The 26636-nt window shown below is 41.9% G+C and overlaps 1 protein-coding gene across 1 annotated transcript; it reads right to left on the reverse strand.

The window, feature by feature from the left end:
* Positions 1 to 8380: 8380 nt before the first annotated feature.
* On the reverse strand, positions 8381 to 26325 carry RGR (retinal G protein coupled receptor). The gene is made up of 7 exons (XM_052799866.1): positions 26145 to 26325; positions 22973 to 23129; positions 21175 to 21296; positions 12136 to 12289; positions 11437 to 11554; positions 9783 to 9896; positions 8381 to 8800 (listed from the first exon to the last, which is right to left on the reverse strand). Exons 1-7 carry the CDS (start codon positions 26221 to 26223, stop codon positions 8657 to 8659), a joined length of 888 nt encoding a protein of 295 aa, XP_052655826.1. The 5' UTR covers positions 26224 to 26325; the 3' UTR covers positions 8381 to 8656.
* Between the last annotated feature and the right edge of the window lie 311 nt (positions 26326 to 26636).

Raw genomic sequence — 26636 nt, forward strand, 5'->3', positions numbered from 1 at the left:
TTCCCCAAGTGCAATTACCTGCACAGTGTGATGAAGGTATGTCTACGCTTTCTCTTTGGTAAGCTGAATATGTTGAGCTCCTTACCTGTCACGTCAGAAGGCTTGGGCTTTTTTGTTAAAGCCAGAGAATTCATTTGTGACACTCACTTGAACTCTGTCCAATGTCTTCAAATCCTCTTTAAAATGCAGACACCAAGACAGGATTCAGTAACCTAGTAGGGCTCTTGGCAGTGCTGCCCAGAGATGCTGGAATCCTTCATTATTTCTGCTTCATACTCTTTTTTTTTTTTTTCTTTTCCCTATATTAAGAGTCTCATTAGTCCTTTTTGCTACAGCGTTGCCTAGACAGCTTACATTGAGGCGATTATCTATAATGACCTCTAAATCCTTTTCTGAGCTCTGTTTTTCAGAGCGAAGTCTTCCATCGTGTAGATATAAGCAACTGCCATTCTTGGATCCCAAACACTTGGTCTTACCAAAATACATTTTGTCAGATTACAACTATTTACCCTGGTGGCTCAGGTCATCCTGTAATGATAACCCATCTATCTCTTGGTTACTACTCCACGAATTTTTATGTCACCTAAATATGTGACTATAGCATAGAGAAGCAAAAAAAATTGGATCAAGAAAAAGGCTCTCTGGCTTAAAAATGTTGCCGTTCAGTGGTATCTGCCTACCAACAGTATTTTAAGATCTGTCAGTAGCCTAGTTTTTAGTCCGTAGAATAGTCTATGTGTTAATTCCATAGGAGGTGTAATTTGTCGTATTTTACTCATCCTCACAAGTATCTTGGAGAAATTCAAGTGTTCATTAGCAACACATGAGCCTTTGCATTTTTGTCCTGGAAGAAAACAACATGATCCAAATTTCTTCCCCTCTAGTTAAGTCAAATCAATTCCAAATTGCTTGTTCTCATTTTCTACCTCTCCAGTTGGAAAAAGCTTGTATTTTTTTTCTGCAAAGAATATAGTGTCAATAGGGAAATGGAGGAGTTTTGCAACAGCCTGGTGGCTCTCCTGGGCAAGAGAGGATGTGTGTTTGACAGCCATCAGGTTAAGGACAAATGGATCTGAATCCCTCCACTCCCAGATGAGTGCTACTACATAAAAGCATCTCTTTTGGCCATAACAGTGATTTCTTGCTCATTATGTGAAAAGATAGGCTTCAACCTAGTCCCGGGTTTTGAATCCTTGCTGAAAACAGGCTGCAGGGAAGTGGCTCGATGTGGTGCCAAAGGCCAAGTGGGCAGGATATGAACTGCCCCCCCCCCTTTTTCAGATTAATAGTCTGTTTAAGATGCTTTTTCTTACCTTATATGTGGATCCCACTTTTGGGGGAGAGCTTATGTACCAAACTCAGGCTTGGGGACTATCCTCCAAGAGCTGGATATATTGCGTGTCTGTGCCAAGTATCTCAATATGTAGTCTCTTTGTAGATAAACGGCTAACTCAGCAAATCAGCCCACTGTGTTGTCTCCATTAAGATTTTTCTTTGTTAGCTGTTTCAAGAAAGTTGAAACCTTCCCAGTGAAGGAAAGGCTGCAGAGCCCTCTGGGAAATACAGCATTTGATCCATACAACAGAGGTGAGATTCCGTGTGATATCTAGGACATGCTGCCACTCAATGTATTGCTGGGTCAGAAGCCTAACTGCAGAGCGTCGATTAGCTTTGAGGTTCGAACTGACTCTGGTTCAGCAGTGAAAGAGTTCATAGAATCATAGAATCATTTCGATTGGAAAAGACCTTCAAGATCATCGAGTCCAACCATTAACCATGCCCCCTAAACCATGCCCTGGAGTACTCTGTCCACTCGCTTTTTGAATACCTCCAGGGATGGTGAATCAACCACTTCCCTGGGCAGCCCATTCCAATGTTCGACAACCCTCTCAGTAAAAAAATTTTTCCTAATATCTAACCTAAATCTCCCTTGCCTCAACTTGAGGCCATTTCCTCTTGTCCTATCTCCAGACACCTGACAGAAGAGACCAACACCCACCTCACTACAACCCCCTTTCAAGTAGTTGTAGAGAGCGATAAGGTCTCCCCTCAGCCTCCTCTTTTCTAGACTGAACAACCCCAGAGTTGACAAATATTGCCATCAAAGCATTGGTTTTGTCTTCCCTCTATTTGTTTAATGGCATTTTTGCTGCCCCATCGGTAGTTAATAGCATCCTTAAGCTTCTGCTTGTACAGCTGCTTTTCAACACAAGGACCTCTCATCTAATGTGATATAATTTGCTTGCAAAACTGCCTGTATTTGAATGATGGGTCAGCTTATGGAGAGAGAAATCAAGAATGCTGCCGTAGCACCTCCTTGTGTAGTTCAGTGGAACAAATCTTGGGGCAGTGGACACAAATCATTGAACACCATGAGGGAAAAAATCCGTTATCTCACTGTTCACCAAGAAAATTCAGATAGTGACTTCTCCAGCAATTAGAGCCTCCAACTGTTGTCTGCCAAAATACAGTTTGTTTTACTGTCAAGATCTAAACACATTGAAAATTCAGCACTCTTGCTGTTAAGACTTGGAAGTTTGCTCTCTGCTTCTAATTATATAATTTTCTTTGCTGGTTTTCACATGTAAGTGAACTATTGTTGTTACCATTTCAGTCCTTTCTTTAAAAATAAGGTATATGTGTTTGTAGGCTGCAAATATTTGTCTTCCTATAGTGACATTCTTGTACTACCAGTTAGAAATAATTTTTTTAAAAACTTGGCTTACGAGAGCACTATTAGACCTTGCTTTATAAGTACACAATTATTTTTCAGATTCCCAAGAACAAATTGTTATTAAAAGGAAGCACATTTTCTACCGTTAGAGACCTACTGAATTAAGCGTTGTCCTCTGAAGCATATTTCTAAACAGCGTTCAATTAGTTGACATTAATTTAAAACCTGGGTTAATTAAAATTAGATTCCTTTGAAGCAGGTAATTGAATCTGCATCTGAAATACTTCTCAACATGAAAGTAACACATAGGTGCAAATTCTTAGTTGTATTCACTATTTCTGTGGGCCAGAGTCTCAAAGGAGGTAGCAGCTTGCTTCAGCAACATTTGCCTCGTCTCTCTGGCATTATTCAGGGGAGTCATCTCTAACCAGTGTGCAGGAGGCTGAGCCCTGAGCTTGCTCCTGCTTCTTCTAAAACGAGGAAAATCTGTAGCCCAGCACAGCGCCTTTACTTAGCCCTAGCTTCCCTCTTCTAACAGTTCTATGATCTGGTGTTGCGTTCTGAACAAAACCTGCTTTGAAAAGTTTCATACATGGCTAACACAGGAAAAATTCCTGCCTGTGGAAATCCAAGGGTCTTAAAGTGTTAAAAAAATAATTCTTAAGTCTTGCATGTACAATTTTAATTGTATACATAATCATTCAAACTTGCATCTTACTGAGATCCTAGAATTTTTGTGCTTTCTGTTGCTGTTATTATTGGATCCTTTTGTCCTTTAATGATACACAAGAGATTACCTTACATTAGCGAATTTCCAAACAACACCAGAAATAGATGTGTGGGCATGTGTTTCACCATTTAAAAATTCTTATTATTTTACATAATCTTAATGCAGCAGGGCCATCCTCCCATTTTCTCTGCAGAAAGTGGAATGCCTGTTTTCATAACAAAGCACCTTCTGAGTATTTACTGTGTTAGCCTGTCTAGGGTAGCTCATACAGACCATTGATTGTAATCCTCTGATGAATAATCTCTAAGTGTGAATATGTATACAAGGCAGATAGTACCAAATATTTCTGCATTTTAACTCCAAAATGCAAACTTGCAATATCATAGGCTGAGGTGTAAGTCTCCACTTAGCCATCCTCATAGGTGAAACATGAAGAGAAATTTAAGTGAGACATGACAGGAAGGATAAGTACTCATGACTAACACATGCCATTATTGTATTATAAGGATCTTACATTACACTTTTAGTCTCTGTATCCCAACTTGTGAACCAAACCAATCATTAGCACTTGGGTCCATGTTTATCAATTTGGCCATCCTTTTTTCCCTGTGGTGAAAAACCAGCTCACTTCACTGTTTTACAATAATGCATTCAAAGTAGTATGATGATAGACTGGGAACAGTGCAAATTCTTCCTCTGACCCTATTACTAAATTGGTTTGTAATGCCCTGATCAGATGTACAAGAGGTGCTAGGAAAAATACATCAGAAAGTGTTTGGAGCACACGAAGAATGTGCACTGCAGAAAAACTCAACTCCCTTTTATTGAACTGTAGGGTGTTTGTAAGCGTGGGCAGCACAGGAAAACTGAGTCAGCAAGACCTTGATTTGCAGCATTATCGAGGACACAGTAACTTCATTTGGAATTGTGGGCATTTAATAGCCTTGAAAATAGGTCTGTAAGAGATGCTATTTAAGGTGTGAGGCATTTCTGTCTGTTGAAAGAAAACCTGAAGAAATTATGCTGCTTGTGTCTAGGGATAAGGAGGAAAAATTGCCTTTTATTTCTTCTTCAGAAGTCTGTTTTTCATCACTGCATCAAAATATTCACTCTCACACAAATGAGCAAAATGAGCAGAATTAGACTGCCTGTAAGAGGGATACTAGGGTGGTTTGGTAATATTGGATACAATACTGTAGATCACTGTGTGTTAAGTGTGGTTGGATACTGAATCAAGTAATTGAACCCTAAGGAGAGGCACACTTTCCTCTTCTATTTTGATCGTGAGCAATCGTCCAAACCCTCCCTAACAAAGGGCTGCAATAGCTAACGTGAAGTAGCCTGAAGTACCATCTAATTATTTTTAAAAGTGGGTATGTTGTAGCCACTTATCTTTAGTGACAGAACAGGTATTAATCACTGCTGTTCAGATTGGCTGTTCTAGCTTAAGCTGAGTTCCTGAATGCAGCCAAGGGTTGCACTTTTCTCCTTTTTTGTTCTTATGGGGGTTTTTTTTGGTTAGTAGGTGGGATACTATCTGTATGGGAGTGTATAACCCTGTATAAGCCCCTGGGCTATACTTCGGTTAGGGTAATATAAATCCTGTTTCTAGCCATCTGGGATTCTCCAGAATGTGAAAACACGATGGGATTTTGCATGCTTCAGCATAACCTACTTGAGATACAGGACCTTGTTGTGACAGGCTTTATCAGGAAGGTAGCAGATATTCATTGGCAAGATCTGGACAACCAGCAGTGCCAGACGGCATCAGGCCAGCACTGCTGTGGTGAAGGCTGACTGTGCTAAGGATAAACTGTGTAATTAACTGGAGGCGTGTGTGTTGGGCTTCTTGATGCACTGCAGTTCGCTTTCATTCTTCTGAAAGAAACAGAGCACTTGTTGGTGCGCTTGTTAGTGGTCGTCAGCCAGTTCTTCTTAATGTGGATAAATTAGTGGTGAGAACTAGTTATAGCTAGAAGAGAATTTTTGCCTTGGTGACCAGTTTCTGGAAACTTTGATGTTTATTTCTGTCTCTTTTTTGTTTGTTTCATTTTTTTTTGTGGAGAGAGTAAGATTATCCATGATCCAATAAATGACCCACAAGCAACCTCATTTCCTCCACTCTTTGGTAGGAACTCAGCAGCCGAGGCATTATGAACCAGACCTGAGGAGATGTTTAAGTCCACCCAGTTTGTTCAACTGCTTCGTTTGCCTCTTCACTCAGTCAAGAGCCTTTGTAACTTGTATGAAAGAGCCCCTAGGCTGGGGCAGCTATGGGCCTGACTGGTTGAGAAGCATTCGTTTAAGGTATTTAGGGTGGAGAAGAATGACGGGAGAAATGATTCAGGTTTGATGTACATCTTTAGGTTTGGAGGTGCAGAATGAAACAAGGTGGGATTTCTAAGCAGATGGGAGCAACAGGAGTTCAAAGCTACTCACTGCAACGCAGTGCATAGGGAGCCACCTGAAGTGAGGTCTCACTCCGGAGAGCTGTGGGAGGCCCCTCTTGGGTGGGACAGCCTGTTCTCATGTCACTGTAAGGCACTGTACTGCTTCTGCTGTGGTCTCACTTTATAGCACTACACTGGGCTATACGAACATGTCCCATGTTCTTCAAAGCACATCTGTAAGTTTTGCACCATCCCTAGGTCTGAAAGGTCTCAGTGACTTTGTTACCTTGCATTTCTTCAGTGTGGCCGTAGAGGACAGCTTTGGTTACTGCTCAGGACAGAGGCCCTGTTCCTCTTGAGGCTTGAATACCACTAGCAACTTTACGCCCACTAAGTAATAATACTCAGCTTTACCCATCACTAGCTTTCAGTAATCAAATATGAAAAAGAATACACAAACCTAAACAGAAGTGCATTAAAATTTGTAGCTGTCCAACAGAATGAAGAAACAGCTCTGCTGCTTTCTACTCCCACAATAAAAGGTTTACAGTAAAAGCAAGTCAAAAATCAATCTGAAAATGGACTAAGAGCCAAAGCCTGAGACGAGTTCCTGAGTTATGTTCCTGTTAAGCCAAAGGGGACTCAGACCCTAACCAAATGTCTTAAGCTGTTATTTATTACGTTATTACAGTATTGTTATGTAAGCCACAACGTGTTTCAGTAGGCAAACATGAAGAACACTCCTCAAATTGCAATCTTCAGAAAATACACAGCTCAATTTAATTTTACTGCATGTCCCATTGTTCTTGTGCTGTTGGAAGCAGCAAACAATCATTCCACCCTCACATCCCCTGAACCCCTGGTTCAATAAGGCTGTCTCTGGTCTCCTCACCAGCTACCTCTTCTGAGCCAGCACCCTCCTTCATTTCATCCCTACTGTGTTCAAGCTTCTCCTTATGTTTGATCATCCCTGTGGCCCTTTTCCAGCTTATCTATATCCTCTGTGAGTTGGAATGACCCAAACTATGCACCCTATTCAGTAAGTCCGAGCACAGTGGCTTTCAAGTTGTGTGACCATGTGTCCTCTTTTGTTTCCTATTCCTTTATTGGTGTTTTTTAGCATTCTGCTGGGATTTCTCAGCGTGACCCTGCTGACAAGTAAACCGATGATTTCAAGGCCTGCCCAGGTCTTTTTCCTGAGAAAGAGATAATTACATATTCAGAGCCTGTCACTGTAGATACATACTTAAAGGTAATTTTGTGCCCATACACTTTATTTTGCACTTATCGGTGCAAACATTTTGTCATCTGCTCACTTAATATTACGTGTAGCTAAGATGTAAGTCTTAGCTGTCAGCTTTAGATGTGATTATTCTGAATAACTTTGTCATGGCAAAATTCACTGCTCTGTCAGGTAGTTTGTGACTAGATTGAACCTCACAAGTCCCAAAGCACATCTCCGAATGGGATCCTGCTGGTTAACTTCCAACAAAATGACATTTATTTCATATCTCCAGCCATGAGGGGAATGTCCCTTCTACCCCCTGATTGGTCAGCTTCCAGGACTGCACCATCTACCCTTTTGTAACCCATATGCAACCACTTTTCCTTACCCTTTTGTAACCCATACACAACTGGTTTGCCTTCTGTTATGTTGGAAAGCATCATAGGAATAGATCAGCTTTTTCTTTGGTTAGTTTCAAAAGCTCTTTCACCATCAATACTTGGAAATGAACCATATGATCCTTGTAAGAATCAATTAGGTTTGGCTTTTTGTACGCAAACTCTCTCATATTCTGTGTCTCATGCACATATTTTTTTTTGCAAATGGGTCATTCTGAAACACATCTTGTAGTAACAGGCAACATCAACTGACAGTTTTTCATCCTGTAGGCAATGTAAGCAACATGAGCAAATACAGACATTTAAAATGGACATTTCTAGTAGGTTAAAATATATATGAGTTCTGATAATTATAAAATAAGTGGCTTTTTATGAGTCTTTAGTCACAACCATTTCAGTGATTGTTCTCACTTGTGTAGAGTGTAGGGGAATTTAATGGCAGATGGGAAGTTAATTTTTATTCTTATGACATTTTTAGAACAGAATCTGACCCATACCTCCCTTCAGTTTTTGCTCAGTGTTTGATAAAAAGATGAATGTTTTTATGATGGACTACGAGCTTGTTGATTGTCCTGGTAAGCAGCAGCTGCAAAATCTGATGCAGTTTAGTGTGTGACAAAGCTGAATGTCACACACTAATTCACTTGAATAGGAGCCAAGCTAATATTCCTTATTGGGGTAAAATGCCCACTAAAATGTTTTTATGGAATTAGGATGGCAGATTCATCATGGAAATTTGGGAACACCCATTTTGGGTGCATTGAAAATGCATTGTTCAGGTGAACAAGCTATTTATACAGAAATGTGGTGTAATACTGGATACTCTTTTAAACTTTTAGTAATCCAGACATTACCATATGGACAAACTGCACGGATTGATTTGAGGCAGCCTCACTGGATAAACGAATACCCTGCTTTAGTTAATTTGCTGAGCTTTTATGTTAGTGTATCAGGAAAAAAAAATGCTTTCCAGCACATAGTTTATTTGCAGTGACATATAAAATAAGACTGATAACAATCAACACAGGTTTAAGGCAGCTTGTTTGACAAGCAGCTCTTGATGGTTTGGACAGTTATCTGGAGGGCTTTCTTTCAGTACTTCATTGCTTGTAGCCAATGCAGGGCCTTTCCAATGTGGAACCACCTTTGCACGTACATATCAGAGAATGCACACAGTTTCCTCTAGTGTTTTGCTTTCAGTGATGTACCTGCATTAATTTCGCTTAATGTCGTAATGGGTTATTTAGTTTTGTTATCAATCTCTGCTTTCTCAATCTTCTGTCCTGTGAGGAACTGCCATATTCCTCCTCTGTAGTTCTCATTCCCCAGGGCATATACAAAGGCATCCACCGTTGGCACAGTCTTGGCAATAACAGCAGGAATCTGTTGTGAGACACAATATTTATTAATAGGAAAATGCACTGAGAAGCCAATGGACTGATTTCAGCCTAGGCTGTTTCCCTTTACCAAAAAAGTGCCTGTCTCCAATGACAGTAGCTTGCTACCCCTGGAGAGATGAGTGGTAAAACCAATTTGGTCAGTTGGAGGCCCTTGCTCAGGCAATTATAGTCTCCAGAAGAAAGAATTTAGATCAGCATTGCCTGAAACTGGGATGTTTCAATTGACAGTGAATACAAACACTTAGGAGGAGTGAAGGGTATGCCGTGGACACCTTCTGATAGCTAAGTGGGCTGATATTGCTAACACATTTTATGTGGGATACTGAATACCTAAGTACAGTAATGCATTTGGTGAGCTGAAACTGGGCTGATTCTTGGGGACTGAATGAAAGCTGAAAGGTTTCATGTCATATTACTGAGTCCCAGAGGCAGTCTCGGAGCGAAGACTCATAGAAAAAAAGGAAAAAAAGGAGGCAGCATAACCCTAAGAGTGATCAATTGCAGCTTCCCTGAGGAGAGAGAAGTATTAGAAAAATGAATGAGACAAACAGTCTCTTCAAAATTGAAAATTTTGAGCTGGTACTTGACTCTGGGAAGGACACAAAAAGCTCTTACAAACCATGAAGGAGTACAGGCTACAGACCCCTAACTGACTGCTGAAGAACCCCCCCCCCCCGCTTCCTAAATTGTTGCTGGATCAAAGCAGTAATATAATACCTGTTATATCACCATGCTCAGCTGTTTTGCCTCAAAAGTGGTAGCTGAACAGAATGCTTTGAGGAAACAATCTACTTGTTACATATGTTACAACATTTACTCACAATTAGTTTTACTTGTTATAACATATATAACATATATAGCAAGTAAAACCAATTGTGAGTAAATTGGCATTGTTCCATAGGAACAGACAGAGGAGAGTAAGGAGAATATAATTGTTTGAATTCCCTCAGGTGGCATAGACGTACCATGCGGTATTTTGGTGAAATGAACATCACATTTTCAACTGCTGCGTAGAAGCATAAAAGGCAATAGGGACCCCAGCAAATAACCAGCGTCTTCAATGGTAAACCGGTATTAAACTGAAAAACAAGAGCAATAAATTCCTTTGTGTTTCACAACCGCACACTGCAACAAAGCGGCTTGGACAGATCCTGCGAGACCATGGTTTGTGTTCAGCAGCAGGAGAGGATCAGCCAGCAGTATACACCATATCGTTGCTGCTTTGCCGTTGATGTCAGAGGTGTGCAAGCACAGCTCCCTCTGCATCCAGGGCTGCCTGTGCAGCAAGCCCCAAAGCCCTGTTCCCGGGGGCCGGGTGGGGAGTGGCAGTTGCTCCTGGGCAGAGGTCAAAAAGCACCTTATGGTAGGTCAGGTAAATCGGTGTGTGTGCTAGACACAGAAGCCATGGCCAGTAACTGCTGCTGAGGGGGGAGGGCAATGTGTAAATTTAAAAACAGATAAAAAGGAATGACATTTTGCTGACTTCTTAGAGGGTCTTGCAGATAAATAAGCTGTGTTAAGCCACTACTATGGCAGTGCGACAGATGGATGCAGTGGCATCTGTGTTGCGGTGGCAGGATTCCTCTGTCCTTCATGCTAGGGCCTTATCCATGGTGTTCATGGCCAGCTGTTCCCAAATATGTTATAAATACTAATGAATAGGGAAGTGATAATTTAATCCTTAAATTTTCTGCATCGTAACTAGTCTGCACAGCTACAGAAAATCATAAGGAAAAAAATCACACGCTGTTGCATAAACTCACTGAAAAAAAGGTCATAGACTTATAATAACAAACACTGAGATTTGTTCAAGAAATATGTAAAGGGCACATGTATTTACTCCAGACAGCTACAAACCAGTCTGCCTTTGCTGGTATAACATCCCCCTTGGGAACTGACCGTCTTCACTGAGTGCAGGGGTCAGGCTGTGCCCGCCAGCCATGCATAGTGCCCCAGACTGTATAGCCTGCACCTAAGGAAACAACTCATATAATCACCACATTACATTCCCATAAACCTGCCACACCAGAGCAATTCCTTTGTTTCCAGCTCATAAAGCTTTCTGAATTTCCTCAGCCAAGTGTAAACATGACATGTATAGAAAGGCCCTTCTCCCCCCACAGGGTGCCGGTGTGTTTCCTTGCAGTGCTGCAGTTCTGGCTGACTTCCTCAGCGATAAGCTAAGAGCCTGTAGCAAAGCAAGAAATAATGATACTTCCTGAGCAAGTTTCTCTGCATAAATATTGATATGCTATTAGCAAATATTCTGCATGCTGCATGTTTGCTTTATGACTAGACTTGGACCAGTGTTGGTGGAGGGGAATCCTCAGGGTCACTAGTTTGACTCATGCTTTGACAGGGAACTGTCTACAGCACTAGGTCAGGGCAGATGTGGCTGGTCAAATCTTGAAATCTCTAAGGATGGGGTTTCCACAAACTTTCTGGGTGGCCCCATCCTGTGTTGCACTACCCTCTTACTCCAGTAACACTGGGGAGTTGGCACAGAAGGAGCTGAGCCAAAGACTTTGTGAAAGAAATTGGCTTTTTGAGAACTTTGTCTCTATTGGATGCAGCCCTATTTTGGCAAGGCGGTTGCAGGGGCTGAGGAAGCTTTCTTACCTTATAGTGCCCACTTTTCTTGAACTTCTGGTGTACGGACTGATAAGCTGTCAGCATGATGAAGCCCGGGATCATGAAATTGAAAATGGACAGAGCAAAAAGGAACGTGATATAGTTTCTGGAAAGGGTGAGGAGGGAAAAAAAAGAGGTGGTTAATTCCTCTCTAGGGCATCTCTGTAAACTTGCTGTAAATATTCATTAACTTGTATTTTTAAAATTGCCAAAACCAGTTTTGTCAGCATGCTTTAGGTGCAGCATTTGCTGAAGGCCGGTTGAGTTGTGCCATGTTGTTGTGTGTGGGATGGACAGTATTGTAGAAAATCACAACAGGTGTTTGGTTTCTAAACCCAAGCATCCCTACTCAGACATCTGTGCTGGACTGCATGAAAACAAAGCCATTCTGAAAGAGTTTCAAGTCCGAAACCCAGAAAAGATGCAGCTCATAGATGAGCAAGGCAGTAGCAGAAGCCTAAGCACCAGCCTCTCCCACGGAGGAAGCTGCCTTTAACTGCTCCCGCACGCTGCCATGCAAGTCAAGGCAGCCTCGGGTCGTGCCTGCCTCGTCCCAGCCGCTGGGGAGGGAGATCTGCCCCAGCAACAATGGTGGGGGCAGCTGGGGGGTTTGGCGTGCTGCCGAGGCCACCCCAGGGGACGGCAGCCTCCAGCCCCCCTCCCCTGGGAGCTGGCCCTGGCCCTCACCTGTCCCCTTTGCTGTAGTCCAGGGTGCAGCAGGTTCGGAGGGGTTCATAGTCGTATTCCCCCCACCCCAGCAAGGGCATCACGGACCAAAAGGCAGCGAACAGCCACGCAAACACCATCATGGAGACGGCCGTGCTCCACTGCATCTTGCTCCCTGCGGGAAGAGAAAAGGGGGTCTCCGTGCCCATAACAAAACCACTGGGAAAAGCTGTCTGGCTCTGTGGGGCCAGAGCCAAGCACCCCGGCCCCTGGGCCTCGGGCAGAAAAAAGCAGTTGTCTGTGTTCTGTAGCTTGAAGCTGACCTCAGTCTGGAGGAATCAACCTTGCATAAAGTATGACGGAAGCTTTTAGACTTCAGGAAACAGCAAATTGTACTTCCCTTTTGTGTGCTTTACTTACTTAGACAAAAGTTGTATTGCTGCTCAGCTTTGCACCACACTGGAGATACAGCTGCTGTTACAAACATTACATTCTTGTGTTTTGCGAACATGTTTGAATACTCAGATGAGGCAGCGAGTAGAAGGAATAGGGCAATGCAATAAATACCATTCGAAGAACTAGAGCCCTGCTGCAGGGTGTGGGTCAGATCAGAAGTGTGACTCTGCACACACTCCCCAGCCCCTGCCTACTTCCTGCCCTGCCAGGAGTGCAGGGCACGCGTGGATATTAAATGTACCCTGTTCTAGAATTGCTGCTCATCAATATATATGTGAACATATATACACAACCTGACAACAGATCCTGTTCTAAAAATACTGCTGGTCAAATTATTTTGCCCTTAGGATCAGTGCTTACCCTGGAACAGGAAATATGAAGCTTAGCATTAGTAATTTTTTTTTCTCATTTTATAATAAAAATTATCACTTGTGCCTATCTCATCCAGTTCCATAAAGTACCATAGAAATAGGTCAATGAATGAAATGAAAGATTGGAAACTTCAGAAGACACAGGAAGTATTTCTTCATGGAGAAGGCAAGCAGGCTTCCCCGCTGCTGCAGGACATTGTGTTAGCCTTGCCGCTTGTGGGTAAAAAGGCCTGGATAATTTTGTTATTGAGGCTAATGTCCATAATCATACCCATGCTGAATAGCCCGTGACGCCAGCCGCACCAGCAAGGAGCACGGTGACTTTTCCCACTGCTCCTTTCTAATCAAATCTCCCATTAGGGAGAAATAATTATGTAATTTTCGCTGAGGTTGGGAAGCAGTCTTTTTGTCTGCCCTTAACAGCAGCATCATGACAGCAGGCCAGGAAAATTCAGGCCAATTCTGACCTTTTTCAGAAAGGTGAAGGATTGGAGGTGAGATGCATGAGGTGCATGAGGTGAGCCCCTGCCATGGGATCAGACGTGGCTGACTCGTGGGTGGAGAGCACATGGGGTCCGCACAGGCTGTAGATCCCCATAAGGCAGCAGCTCCAGGAAGGACTGCAAGCTCTCCAGTAGCTATTTTGTGTTGTACTGTCCTTGTATATTGTAAAGAAGGTTAATAAAGTAGGTGTGTCAGTGAAATTGCCCTTTTACAGGAATGCTGATTCTATCTCTGTCCTTTCTCTTATCTTCCAGAGGTTCTTCAGGGAAAAGAATTAGAGTTTGAATTGCATTAAAAATCAACTTGGAAAACTTGTTTGGTGCAGGTGTTCAAAAATTAGTTATGGGAAAAGACAGGTGTACACATTGCAATTTAAATACCAAGGCAAAAGTAAAGAAAATCCTTTTTATTAAATACTCTGTGTTTTTATATGGTAGTTGCCAGAAAATCTATTGATTTTTTAGTCATTTAAAACATTATTTTTTAAGAATTACTAATGAAGAATGATTAATAATGACTAATATCTGTCTTTTGTGTGATTCCTACATAGAAGATATACTTTGTCTGCAGAGGCTCAAATATTGCTTTGCTGTACTGACGTAATATGACTCTAGAATGACGTAAACGAAAATAAAGGAATAGTTTCTGATTTAGAGGACTAGAAATACGAGTCAAACTTTTTAGTAACTTGTAATTATTCTTAATCTCCAAGTCCAAAGAAGCAATGTAGCCTAAGTTGTATCTTTCAGAACTGCGTCCTATTTAGGTATATGCTCAAACAAGCATGTTAGAGTTGTTACTCATCCAAGGTTTCCATTTCCATTTGTGTTTTACATAGTGGTTCTTGTAGCTTGGCTTTACACAACTGTAACTTGAAATTCAATCAGGAGAAAGCTTATTACATAAGCTGTCGGGTTTGTTTTGTGTTTTACGTATTCTAGCAATGTTTTAAAGGCATTATCAGAAGCAGCTGCACTGAAACCTGGATCTGAATCATGTTTCTTTTAAACCAAGCTCAAGCCAAAAGTAGCTTTATTGCTTTGGGAATACAATTTTGTAAGTGGTAAGCCCTCCTGATATTCTGAAAAAGCCAAACTAAATCTTGGGGTTTTTTTGCTTCTCAGCAATTCCTATAAAATAGTTAATACCAATTATTTTTTGTGGCACCTTGTGGCAGAAATTTTGCTCTCTTTCCACCCCATTCTTTCACTTCATGGACTACTGCAATATCGTGAAGGTCTCAGAACACGACGGGCCCTGACTGAGGCACTCTAGTGCCACTGGGTCCTAGCCACACACCGGCACCTTATGGATCTTTGCACGTAAGGAAAAGATCCTTGTGTTGACAAAATTTGCCCTCAGCCGCTGGGATAGTGTTGGTGGCATGCTGAAGGCAACCCGTGGGTGCCTGCGTTGGCAGAGGGTGGCTGATCCAGCTGCCTGCAGGCTTGTGTGTGGGGGCTGGTGGAAATCTCACCTTCCTTGCTGTCGCCTTGCACAGAAAAGCAGGAGAAGCTCTTGCTCCACTGGCTCCCACCACCTCTGGGGTCTTTCACGGTGGCTAGTCTCTTGGTGCCACATCTTTCCTCTGGCCCCATGTACTACCAGCTGGGATGCATGGAGGCAACAAGAAAGTTGTGAGGCCTCCTGCTGGAATGGCTTTCAAATATTTTCTGTCAAGAGTAGCTTTAATGAAGATTTCTACATTTAGTTTTTTAACAGGAGAAGTGGAGCCCATAGGATGCTCTGGGGGAAAACTCCCCGTGCTTTTGGCTGTCAGTGCCCTGCCTCAGTTCTCCCTCTGCTGCGACTGGGGAGGGCCACACACCTGGCAGGGCTGTGGGGAGCACAGTGAGACGACACTTCTCAATTTCCATTAGCTTTCTTTTTTTCCCTTTATTTTCTGAATTTTTTTGCTTTGTTTGTGCCTCTTCTATGAAAAACTGTAAGACAAACCTTTATTTTAGTTACTCTTCCATGGGTGTTACAGAACACCATTTTCTTATTGGATGTAGAATAAAAGGACCATGCAATAATGGAGTCTGGCACCGGGCATGTCTCGACAGCCTGTGTTTGGAAAGCTCATCTCTGGGGCTGAGTTCCTATGTTCTCTCTCCTCACACTTAAGGAGCCCTATTTTGGACACTAGAAAAGGAGAGAATCAGAACTAACAGAATTAAATTTTTCCTTCTCGATTTGGCCTTTTGCAAAATGAGATTAATGGTGAAATAGTCCTGGTGAAATCAGCTGCCTGTTGACCCTCCAGAAAACATTTAATGACACATCAGAAGTAGCTATGACTATAAAATTAAACAAACTTGATATTATTTCAGTTTGACCCAGAAAAAATACTTTCTGTACAAGAACAGTGAAAGAATCGTGCTCCCTTCACATGGCAAAAATGTCCTCTTCTGAGAGGGCTGACAGCAAGAGAGCAAGTCAAGAGCAGTTCAGTTGTTTTTGTGCAGAGCAGGCCATTGCTTCACCTTAAATGTCTTTTTTGGCCTGATAAAATTTAATGTAATAGCTACGTAGGTCATAATTCAGTTAAATGTGTATGTATGGAGTTCAGCATATGCTTAAGGATGTAATTCCTGATTAGGGCCCAGTGCTGGCAATATGGTCCTATAAAGTCTAATCACTCTTGTGCTCTGGCTTGAAAAGCAAGAGGGAAGCTTCTCTTTTCCATACAGTGAAATATTAATACAGGGAATTTTAAATGGCTTCTGTAACTGCTTTGGAACAGAAAGAGGTCACTCTTATAAACAAAAAACCCCCATCTTTTAAAGATTACTAAAATTGTGATGTCAAAATTTTAAATTTAGGAAGTGCTAGATAGAACATGGTACTTTAATCCTTTTGATTATGCTGGCCAGTTTTTAGTGACATAACCATAAGCTATTTCTCCATCTTTAGTCTGTGGGGACATTTATGAATTTAGATTTTTTTGAAGATTTATAAATTGGTCAAATATTTAGCTGATTTTCACAGAAAGAGCAAAAATATCTCTCTGATACAGTGGCTACTTTTCAGCTAGTTTTCAGGCTGTTGTTCAAAAGGAATTTCTTAAACAAAAGGTCAACGGGATTTTCTAGGATGGAGGGAAAAAAGTCCTTTTTCCTCATTCTTGCAAATGATAAAATTATAATAGCTGATATATTACAGAACAATATGGCTTGTACCAGGCTTCATGGCATGCATCACTTAATCAGCAAAGTTTGTCAAAGACAAAAATATCTGAATGTCTTATAAGGGAAAATATGTATCAGTCATAAGTAAAATAGGTGTTGGTACCTACTTCATCTGCAGTATGAAAGCACCAGTCACTGGTGCTCAGAAGTATTCGGTTTTTGTAGGAATAAGAAAGCTGCACTGCGTAATAGCTTCTTTTGTGCATATCATTAGAAAAAGCTCTTTAAAATAACCTAATAAAGGGATTTTTTTACTCCATTAATTTTTTGCTGTGGTTTTCCATGATCATAAAGCTGTCTTGGCGATTACCTCCTGCTTCAGTGAAAATGCAAGAGCTGTATAAACATTGGCATTTTGTCAGGGAAAAATGATGCAGGTACAAGACTAGATGAAGGAAGTGTGGCAGGGTGGCTGCAGTAAGTGTGACAGGAGGTAAGGACTTGCTCCTGATTTGACAGCTGACAGCTGCAACTGGAGCAAATGGTAGTTGCTAATCTTTGAATACTGATACAACAACCTAGGTTTCCTTGAATGATAAGGATTAGATAAAACTCACTGCAATTCTGCTTCTTGAAATTGAATGCTGCTGTGAAATCCTTGCTGATTTTGTTCGTCTTTTCTTTCGTAATATTGAGAAAAGTACTGACATAGATCACTTCAGATTTTCCATTTCCCCCTAATTCTTAAATGCAAGTGTAAAATCTAGATTTTTTTTTTCTGTCCTTTTAAAACTGTAACTGTATGTGGTGGTTCTGAAAGGAAAAAAACCTGACCAGGATCCTTCCCCTCTCCACAAACTGCTGATGGCAGCGTGCTACCCTCTCACCAAAATGAACCGTGCGTTAGATCGCAATGCCTTCAGCAAAGACGTCTCTGTGGTAGGTGGCTGCCTGCTTTCTGGTTGCTGACCCCCTGGGCTGTCCACAAGCTGCCCTCTACCTTCCTGATCCCAACTCCAGTGAGACCTCCCAGGCTGCTGCTTCCTTCCTCCCTTGCTATGTTAAGAACATAATTCAGGATGTTTTCCTCATTTGAATGGCCAGAGAGGGAGAACTAACAATATAAAATGTCATCTTCTGCCCGGAATGCTTGGCTATTGATAGACAGCTTCCTCAGAGTTTGCCCTTTCCTCCATCACTGTCAGGCACCGGCATAAAACTGCTTCTGTTTTCTCCTTTTCCTCCTAACAATCAAATTTTGAGTATTCCCATTTTGCTAGTGATTGACTTTCAAACCTTTCAGACTCCCTTGCCTTTTCTCCTCTTACTGCATACTTTTAGACTACAGATTTCTACAGTTCTCTCCTCCTTGCTATGAAAGTAGCATCTCATAGGCCCCAAAGCCACATTTAGGGGATGAAAAAAGAGTTGCCCAGCATGGTTGCCTGGGAGGAAGAAAGAAAGAGAGGGGAGAGTAAAATGTCTTGAACCTCTAGCTTCTCTGTCATGTGTGGTGGTCATACTATTTTCTTGCATATGCCAATCAATATTAACCTGTTTTCTGATGAGTGACATGTCTAGATATGAATACACTTTAAAGGCTAGCACTTTGTCACTGGGAGTTGTATTGACTTCCACATTTAAAAACTCAGTTAATTTTCAGGATGTTGGTGAACATATTTGTGTTATTAGCATCCAGAATGGCTGAAAAGTCCCATTTTTTCTCATCATCATAGTAATCTCTCACATTCTCATCAGCTCTTTCTTCCTCAGAAATATGGATAGTGGATAATCAAGCATCAAGCTGAGGAATGCCACAACAAAGGTTTTCTCAGGAAACTGTTAGGACATAACAAAAACATTGGGGATGATGTAACTGAGTCTGGAAGGAGTACCAGTTCCCGGGGAGTGAAGATAAAAGGTTGATAGCTTTGTTTTTTAGGCAAAGGCATTTGGTGCCTTCTGTACAGGCATGCAACTCGCACCAGTGTCAACAGGAGTTTAATGTATGGATTGAGAACGCAGTATAGCTTGTAGGCTTGGTATATCAGATCTATGAAATATGACTTAATCTTCCTCACAATCAGCATGTGAAAGATGAAACTAGAAGGGGCTGGTTTTACTGGAACAGCCACAGAGCATGAGCTTTTAAAACCTTCTGGGTTTTTGTTTTTGTTTTGTTGTTCCAAATGTGCAGTAATAGCAGCAATGTTTGGCCATCACTAAGTAATAATTTGAGCAAAGTAAAGAAGCTTGTGCCCTTAGGGTCTCTCTGCCTGTGCTCTTAATGTAGTATGCTTTTGACTGGAGGAGCACATGACACAAAAGCATTAAAGTCAATGTTGCAGAGAGTAAAATGTCTTTCCAAAGACATGCTTATTTTCAGGCTCTCTCTCTTGTAAAATACAGGTGCTACTCTTCTAGCTCCAAACACATTTTAGTGTCCAAAGGTGTTAGTATGGATTTAGCTAACAGCCTGCATTATTTGGGGCCTCTGTCTGGACATGAAAAATAACCATTTCCTTGCCTGAGCTGAATTCTTGACAAAGTTGCAGAACAAAAAGTTGGCAACCTTGCCGCCCTCAGTGGGATCACCAGATTGAACAGGTTCACTATGTGCTCTGGGTGTGTTTTACCACTGCCTGCTTTAATCATAAGGTGGCTGTGCCTGAATGGCTGTGTGGATGCTAACGGCAGAGGGGATTGAAGCGCTGCAGCTCAGCAGTTTCTTCCCCAGCCAAATTTTACACTTTCATTTAGAAAATATTTTGTGAAGTGGTCTGAGCAACCTGTGCTTTAGCAAAAGAAAAGGAGGGCTGCATTTGCCTATCAACATTGCTAAAGGGACACAATTTTTTGGAGAACAGTGCGGTCACGTGAGGTGCTCTAGACTCCTTACTCCTCTGGAAAGAGCCTGGCTTTAGCAGGAAACATGAAAGCTGCAGATCTTCATGGGAGGACCTCATCCATTTCTCCCAGGTGGCTCCCACATGACTGCCAAAATGGCCAAATAGTACGGATTAGGGCATTCCTAGCGTTACAGAGTACTAGGATGTCCTTTCAGAATAAGTTTATATTTCATATCATGTCTCTTTCCCTTTTCCTAATGAGGGCCATGAGATTGTACACCCTGTGTTTGTCACTCAGTCCTCTCCTAATAACTACTACTGAAACATTGGCTACTTAGAAGGAAACTGGAGAGGGAAGTGGGGACTGACAGGTACTAAGCTGCTGCATTTACTGTGAAAGTTGGTGTTTGGGGAGAGGTGAGGGCCCGTGAAAGAACCCATAGACCAGTCAGCACAAGCCTATCTTACTAGACAAAAGCGAACATCATCCCTGTGCACCTTATTTGCAAGAAAGCAGGTTTTGCCAGTTCCAGTGCTCACAAGGCTGCTAGTTTGTTTTACAGCAGATGATAATGCCCCTTGCTGTGCTTCCTGACTTCTGTTCTAAGAGAATACAGTTATCCCCCTGTTCTCCCTATCCGCAGTGGTGGCTGGAGCACAGCTGGAGTCCCAGCACAAACCCTAGCAGTCTCTGCAGATGCCAAATCCACCTCAGCACCCTAATTCAACAGAAATTTCCACTCATGCTACATGAATGCATAAATCCAGTACTGCTAAAGTTTGGGAGGAATTTCTGTGATAAAAGACAGAGTATATCTATCTCTACAAATCCATATATTTGACAATCCTGTCAATCTCTATTTCTCACCTAAATAAAAAACATGCTTTCGTAAGTCCACCAGAAAAGGTAAATTTTCTGGGTTGATCTCCCTGTCTAATATTACATTTCCATTAAATCCAGATAAGGTGTCAGAGCTAGTTAAAAACTAAATTGCAAGAAAAAACAAAAAATGGCCTTCACTAAGAGAAGAAAAATAACATATTCCTCCTCTTATCAGTACTTAAAAATAGCTCTGCTACTTTTATTGAAACTTGCAGATAATTTGTTCCTTGCTTGGTAACAAATGTACTGAGTTCCAGTCTTCATAAGGGCACCTGGAATGTAGCACAAACCCCACAAATGGCTCTTGCACCCCGAAGTGCCTGTGTGTTGCACAACGGGGCTGCTGAGCTCTGTCTGCTTCATTGCACCTCTGCAGAAGTGCTTTACGTGGGCTCTGTTCCAGCTGCTGTGTCTGCAGAGGCAGCTCTCTAGCTACACCAAATTTATCTGTAATTAGTAAACTCTGCATGGGTATGAAGATCTGTTTGGTACACAGCAGGGTGTTGGATGGAAGCCCAACGTGCATAGATTTTTTTTCAATATGAGGAGTTGGATTTTGTTTGGGACACTGAAGATTACTTATGGACAAAGTGAAAGCATGGCAAGAGGGTCACAACTTGGATGTGATCTGGAAGAGGAAATATCTCCTGAAGGTCATTGGTTAGTGCCCCTTGTAAGGGAAGAGATCCTTTGGGTCCTTTGGAGACATTGTTTGTATTTGCTTTCTCCCTTGTGTGTAAGATAAATAAACTTACATATAAGATATGCAGATAATAAATATGTGCCTGCTTTGATTCTCTGAAATCTAAGCAAGCTGCCTTATAGCAGGATCTGGGTAAGGTTGCTAGGTAAATTATAGCCCTTACTTGTACAGTAGTGATGATATCGGTCCCAGGCGACTGCAGCGCTGGAGCTAATGCTGGCTAGTGCTGTCAAGAAGCCCTGGAATCCATGAATTTGACAGCCGTCAGAGCCGTAGGGCCAGTATCTGTCAACAAACACAGAATATGTTAAGAAAATGATAGAAAAAGGTGAAGACATGTTTGGAAATTGCATTAATGGAGAGGGTGAAATGATAGCCTGTGCCCATGCTTTCTAAGTCTGAGAAACATTGTGAAAGATGTTACTGTGGTTGTCTTTAGGTATTTGCCAGCATTTATCTTGCTGCGGTGTCTGATATAGTACAACAGCTATTTTTACTCTTAATATGGAGAAGAAAATATAACTCTGCATTTATGTATTGGAAAGTTGTTTTTTAATTTGAAATCTACATTTCATCCAATTATCCATATCTTCAAAATTTGCACCCACTGGGAGCAGCCAATTTGTCAACATGTGAAAGTAGCAAATGAGTAATAACCTTTTGGAAAGTCAGTGTTCACCATGCAACACAATACAAGAGCTCACAACACATAAAAATACTCCTGATAGCAAGACTGAGGCCTTCAAATGTCTTTGCAGACACAGAATGAAAAGAACCATGAGATGTCTCATGTGACAGACATCTGCTGACATGTGCCTTCAATATCCTGGTCACCCATGGCAAGGAGCCACGGCTTTTTTTCTTTCTGTGTTCATCTAACCTGACTCATGCTCATAAAGCTGGCTGTGAGGTGGAAGTCTTCAGCAATCTCCTTTCTCATGTATTTACAGAACACCAGTGTAATTCATTAGGAGACTACCCCTGGAAGTCCCTTTGAACAGGAGATAGCTGACTGCTTGGGAGGCTGGGAAACTTCTGCTCCCACTTAAAAGAAAATGTCCTGTAATTGTTAAAACCAAACTCATTTTGATGTATTGACCTTAGCTTCTCAGCTCCAGTTCAGTAAAGTCATCTTTACTGACTTCAGTAAGACATAAGTGTCTGAAACAAGAGTGACCTATACAGGAGGTAAAATAGTGTTAAATAAGGCCTCACTGGAGCTATTGACTTGTTAATTTGTGAAAATGTTTTTATATCTATTAAGACAGAATAAAATGGTCACATTCTGGCTTGAAATGTATTTCTGTTCTCTATTAAAGGTATTTCCAGGGTTTAAAAATATGCTACTTAGATGGAATTATTCATCAGCTATTTTATAGGGTGGTGGGTTTTTTTCAGTATGGTTTGCTTGTGATTTGTTTGTTGCAATTATTCACTGAAATGCTTGATATTGTTTCTGTCCTCTGATTAAATGATTGATGTGTGTGAAAATGTGGAAAATCAAATGTGTCATAACTGATGTGACCTCCCTGCTAACAGATCTGCATTTTCATTCTCCAGAAGCTTCTCAAGCAAGTGCTTTAATAGAAAGGTTCATAAAAAACCAGAAAGACTTGCAGATAAATTTGGGGTCAATCTAGAGGTTTAGTCAAATGAAGATGTACCACTGTTTTGATATTCAAGTAGCTTCTACTATAGCCACTGGTAAAGCTGTCTGGTTAAACATCTTCTATAATCAGTCTTATAATCTGTCAGTGATTATATGCAGTAAAGTGGTTTTTTTTACTTGCCTGGTAGAACTATATAGACTTTCATTTTGCTGTTTCAGATTGAGAAAATGAGAAGGTTGGTTAGGTGGTATGCTAGAAAGAGAGTAATTTAATTAATTTGACCTCTTAGAACTTAAGCTGTTAATTTTCACACGGTTCTTCTGAGCATCCTTTAGGAAAAAGAAGATATACCTTAGGAAACTGGAAAAGGCAGCGATGAATGCATTGATGCAGATCCCACAGTCAGCCAGTGCAATGCTGAGAACGAGCAGATTGCTGGGTGTTCGGAGTTCTTTGATTTTTCGGAAAGAAATAATTGTCAAGCCATTCAGACAGAAGCCAAGCAGGGCTGAAATACAGAATTGTTTGGCGTGATTCAACCGGAAATGGAAAATATCTACAACGATACTGCTGTTTTCTTTATTGAGAGAACAATTATTACTGTGGAAACTTATGCACAGGGAATATATCTGTAGTGGTCACAGTCTGCACGCAAGTTACAAAGACTTTCAGGAGAGAAGTCATAGGTGACAGCTGAAGCCACTGTCCGCATCAGGGATATGGCCAGTCATGTGGAACAGAAATGGTTTAATCTTATTTGTAATTCTGCCTTTTGTTTTAATAGAGAAACCTGATTTCCAGGCTCTATCCAGGGACACATGAGTCAGAGCGAGGGAGATGCAGAGGAGGCAGTTTCAGAGGGGCTGACAGCCAGCACATGCTTCTGGTGCACACATCTCCAGGCCTGTCTTTGGTAGAGAAATGGCTTGTGTTTAATAGCAATTGTAACATTCTTTTGTGTTTAAGCATCGAAATCCCTCAGCCGTGTTTCAGTCAGCCTGCCTCCCTTCGGGCTTCCATCTAAGGTTAACCTAGACAGTGCTTGAATCACACCAGCTCAATCTTATTACTGCCTTTCGTCAATAGACTATACATGGAAAGGAATAATCTAATTATAAAAAGCAGTCACTGATAGATTTTAAAAAATAAGTTAATGTTGGTCCTCAGAGGAAGGTCCAAGCAACCCCAGCTATTCACCCAGAACAGAGCTGTGCCACCCTGAAACCTATTCTTCACTGGTTTAAACTCAAGCTTTGTCCTTTAATGTCCTTTTCAAGATGACCTGAATTATTTTAGCTCTGATGAGGCTCTGACTCAACATCCCATCTCTAAGTCTCAGTTAGATGAGAGGCAGTGTGTCTTTTTCTTTGTGTTCTTCTTGGAAAGAGAAATTATGTAGTGCAGAAAAAATCCATATCCCCTAATTCTGTAAAGTAGTATAGTTACTTATGCTCATTGTCTTAATTCTGCAGTTACATAAGATGGATGATTTTGTCTAGTCAGAAATCCTGCTCCTACCTTAATTGCATTAATGGCTGATGGCATAACCATAGTAACAGCTGATGTGCGTCTTTCATTACACAACATATAACATAATATTTCCAGGAGAAATACTTGGAGCTCTGCTGTTCTTATTTCCTCCCTGCCAGTTTACCTTCCACCCACAGGGTAAAACTCCTGCCAACTCTCCCAAATGCAGTGAAGCTTTTAGGAGAGGTATGTTGTGACCATATTTAGAGTAGAGCTGAAGAGTTATTACTCTATCAGCTTTCTGCTATCTTTCCCCTGTTTTTGGAACCTCCAGGCTTCATCCCACTCTTCTTTCTTGAAGGCCGTCATGAGTGTACAAACAGAGAGTTTACTAAATTAAAAAAAGAATAGCTCTGAGTTTTAATTTTTAGAACAGCAAATGTGTCCAGTTAATAAAGTGAATGCAAGGTTTTCCTCTTCCCCACAACTTTTTTGCAAACTGCGCTTAGAAGCTGCAGCAAAAAAAGGTCTTCATTGCCTTTCTCTCAGAGTCTTTGAGAAAGTGAATTAATCTTTAATTATTTAGTTTGATCTTCTAAGTAAGTCAGATGACAAAGAGTTGTTTTGCCAATCTGCTGGGCACATTCTGCCTAAAACCCTATAGAAAATACTTGTGTTTAGTAAAACATGAATGTGTTAGACCACACGTAGCTTTAAGTGAAGGTTACCAGCAGGTACTTTGCTTGGACTTCAACAACTGCAGGTCCCTGGCAGGCTGCAGCCCCCGAGCACAGGTGGGTGTGCGGGCAGGTGAGGGCCGGCAGGGCCGTGGTACCACAACCAGCCGTTCCCCGGCTGTTGGCCTCTGCCAGCACCCAACGGTGTCCCTGTCCTCCTGCCGCTCACTTCTCACCACTCGGTAAGGACGGGTAAAGTCACGCCAGGACCTGCCAGGCCCTGCAGATGGCTTAACGGCTGTTGGCCAGGCTTAGCCCTGAACTGTCTGTTTAGGCAGCAGCTCTCCCATGGGCCAGAAGTAGAAGCTTTTTCTTCGCTCGCTCTCCTCCAAGGAAGAGTTTCTGACACAGCTCTTCCAGCTTTCCTTTGCAGGCAGATACAATGCTGCTTTCCAGCTGAGCTCGCCTGCAAGGAGAGGGCGGGCATCCTCCCTCCTCCCATGCTCTGCGTTCATGGGGTGAGATGATGAGCGTTTATCCCATTCTGATGGTGCTTACAGCTTCTCCTCCTCCGCTGTTGGGGCCCACGATCCCTGCACCCCCAGCTGAGCAGCAGTATGCAGGGATGGAGTCCCAGGCCCTGACTGGGATGTAGCTCAGAAGAGACTCCAGTGACTGACACCGAAATAATCCTAGCTACAAGCCTGTCCTTCGCTAGCTGCCAGATAGATAGAAATTCACAGTTTTGTTGCAGTATCTCAACAAAGTGGCACACACCTTAAGAAAAGCCCACATTGGCTAAATTAAATTAATACGGTCTCCTACCTCAAATTTTGCTTCTTAACACTGTGAGAGCTTTTGAATTTCATGCAACTATATTTCTGTTTGTTACTTTTACCCAGCAGCCATCAACTGCAGCACTACCAATGCAATCTGGAGGTATGCTCACAGTTAACAGACTATTTTGGACCTATCGTCTTTGATTATAGAACGGCCATCATAGCCCACGAAACAAGCAGCCCAATTTTATTGAGAGATTATCAGTCATTTCAACATCCTTCCCCCGAGGAAGATAAAATTGCCTTAAAAGTCAACAACAAAATCTTACATCCCAAATTCTTGATAAGAAAGCTAAGTAGCAAGTACTTCCCTGCCATAGGGCAGCTATGTATACAGAGCAGATCTTCACTGCAAACAGCTTGCAGCTCACCCCAATTTACTCACCAGAAATACTGGTGACGTAGCCACAGTAACCACCATAGCTCTGGGTCAGCATACTACAAACGCTGCTGTTTGCTTCAATTTTCTTTCCCCCTCCCACCAGGAATAATAGGGGCAAAAATCTTACTGCTGCTGAGGTCCTGCACCGAGCTTACCTTCTACCAGCAGGGCAGTGCCGATGGCAAACACCTCTAATTCAGTGAAGCCTTCAGGGAGAGGGTACGCAGTGACCATACTTGCGATAAAAATGCCAACAGATTTAACCTCTGCCCTCTGTTACAGCTGTAGGGCTGCCTTTTCTCCGGATCCCCCTTCTTCCACTAGCCCAAGGCTTCTTAAAGGAGCAGCTCACGTGCAGACACATGCTCATTATTATATAAAAGCTTTGGGATTTTTACTCCCACCACTACAATCCCTGCAAGAATGTTATTAATGATGGGACTAGCATCAACCCGCACTCCCCCTTTCCCTGCAAATCGTATTTCAGACACCAGCAAAATGAAAGCATTCATTGCAATTACAACAAGTTCTTTGTAGAGACAAGATTAAGAACCCTGTCCAGTTAATTCTGCAACACTGGAAAAGAATTAAAGGTTGTGGAATGAAGGAAACATGTAATATATAATTGGGGAGTGACCTGAAAAACA

The sequence above is a fragment of the Harpia harpyja genome, chromosome 10 (genome assembly GCF_026419915.1).
Source record: "Harpia harpyja isolate bHarHar1 chromosome 10, bHarHar1 primary haplotype, whole genome shotgun sequence".
NCBI classification, from domain to species: Eukaryota; Metazoa; Chordata; class Aves; order Accipitriformes; family Accipitridae; genus Harpia; species Harpia harpyja.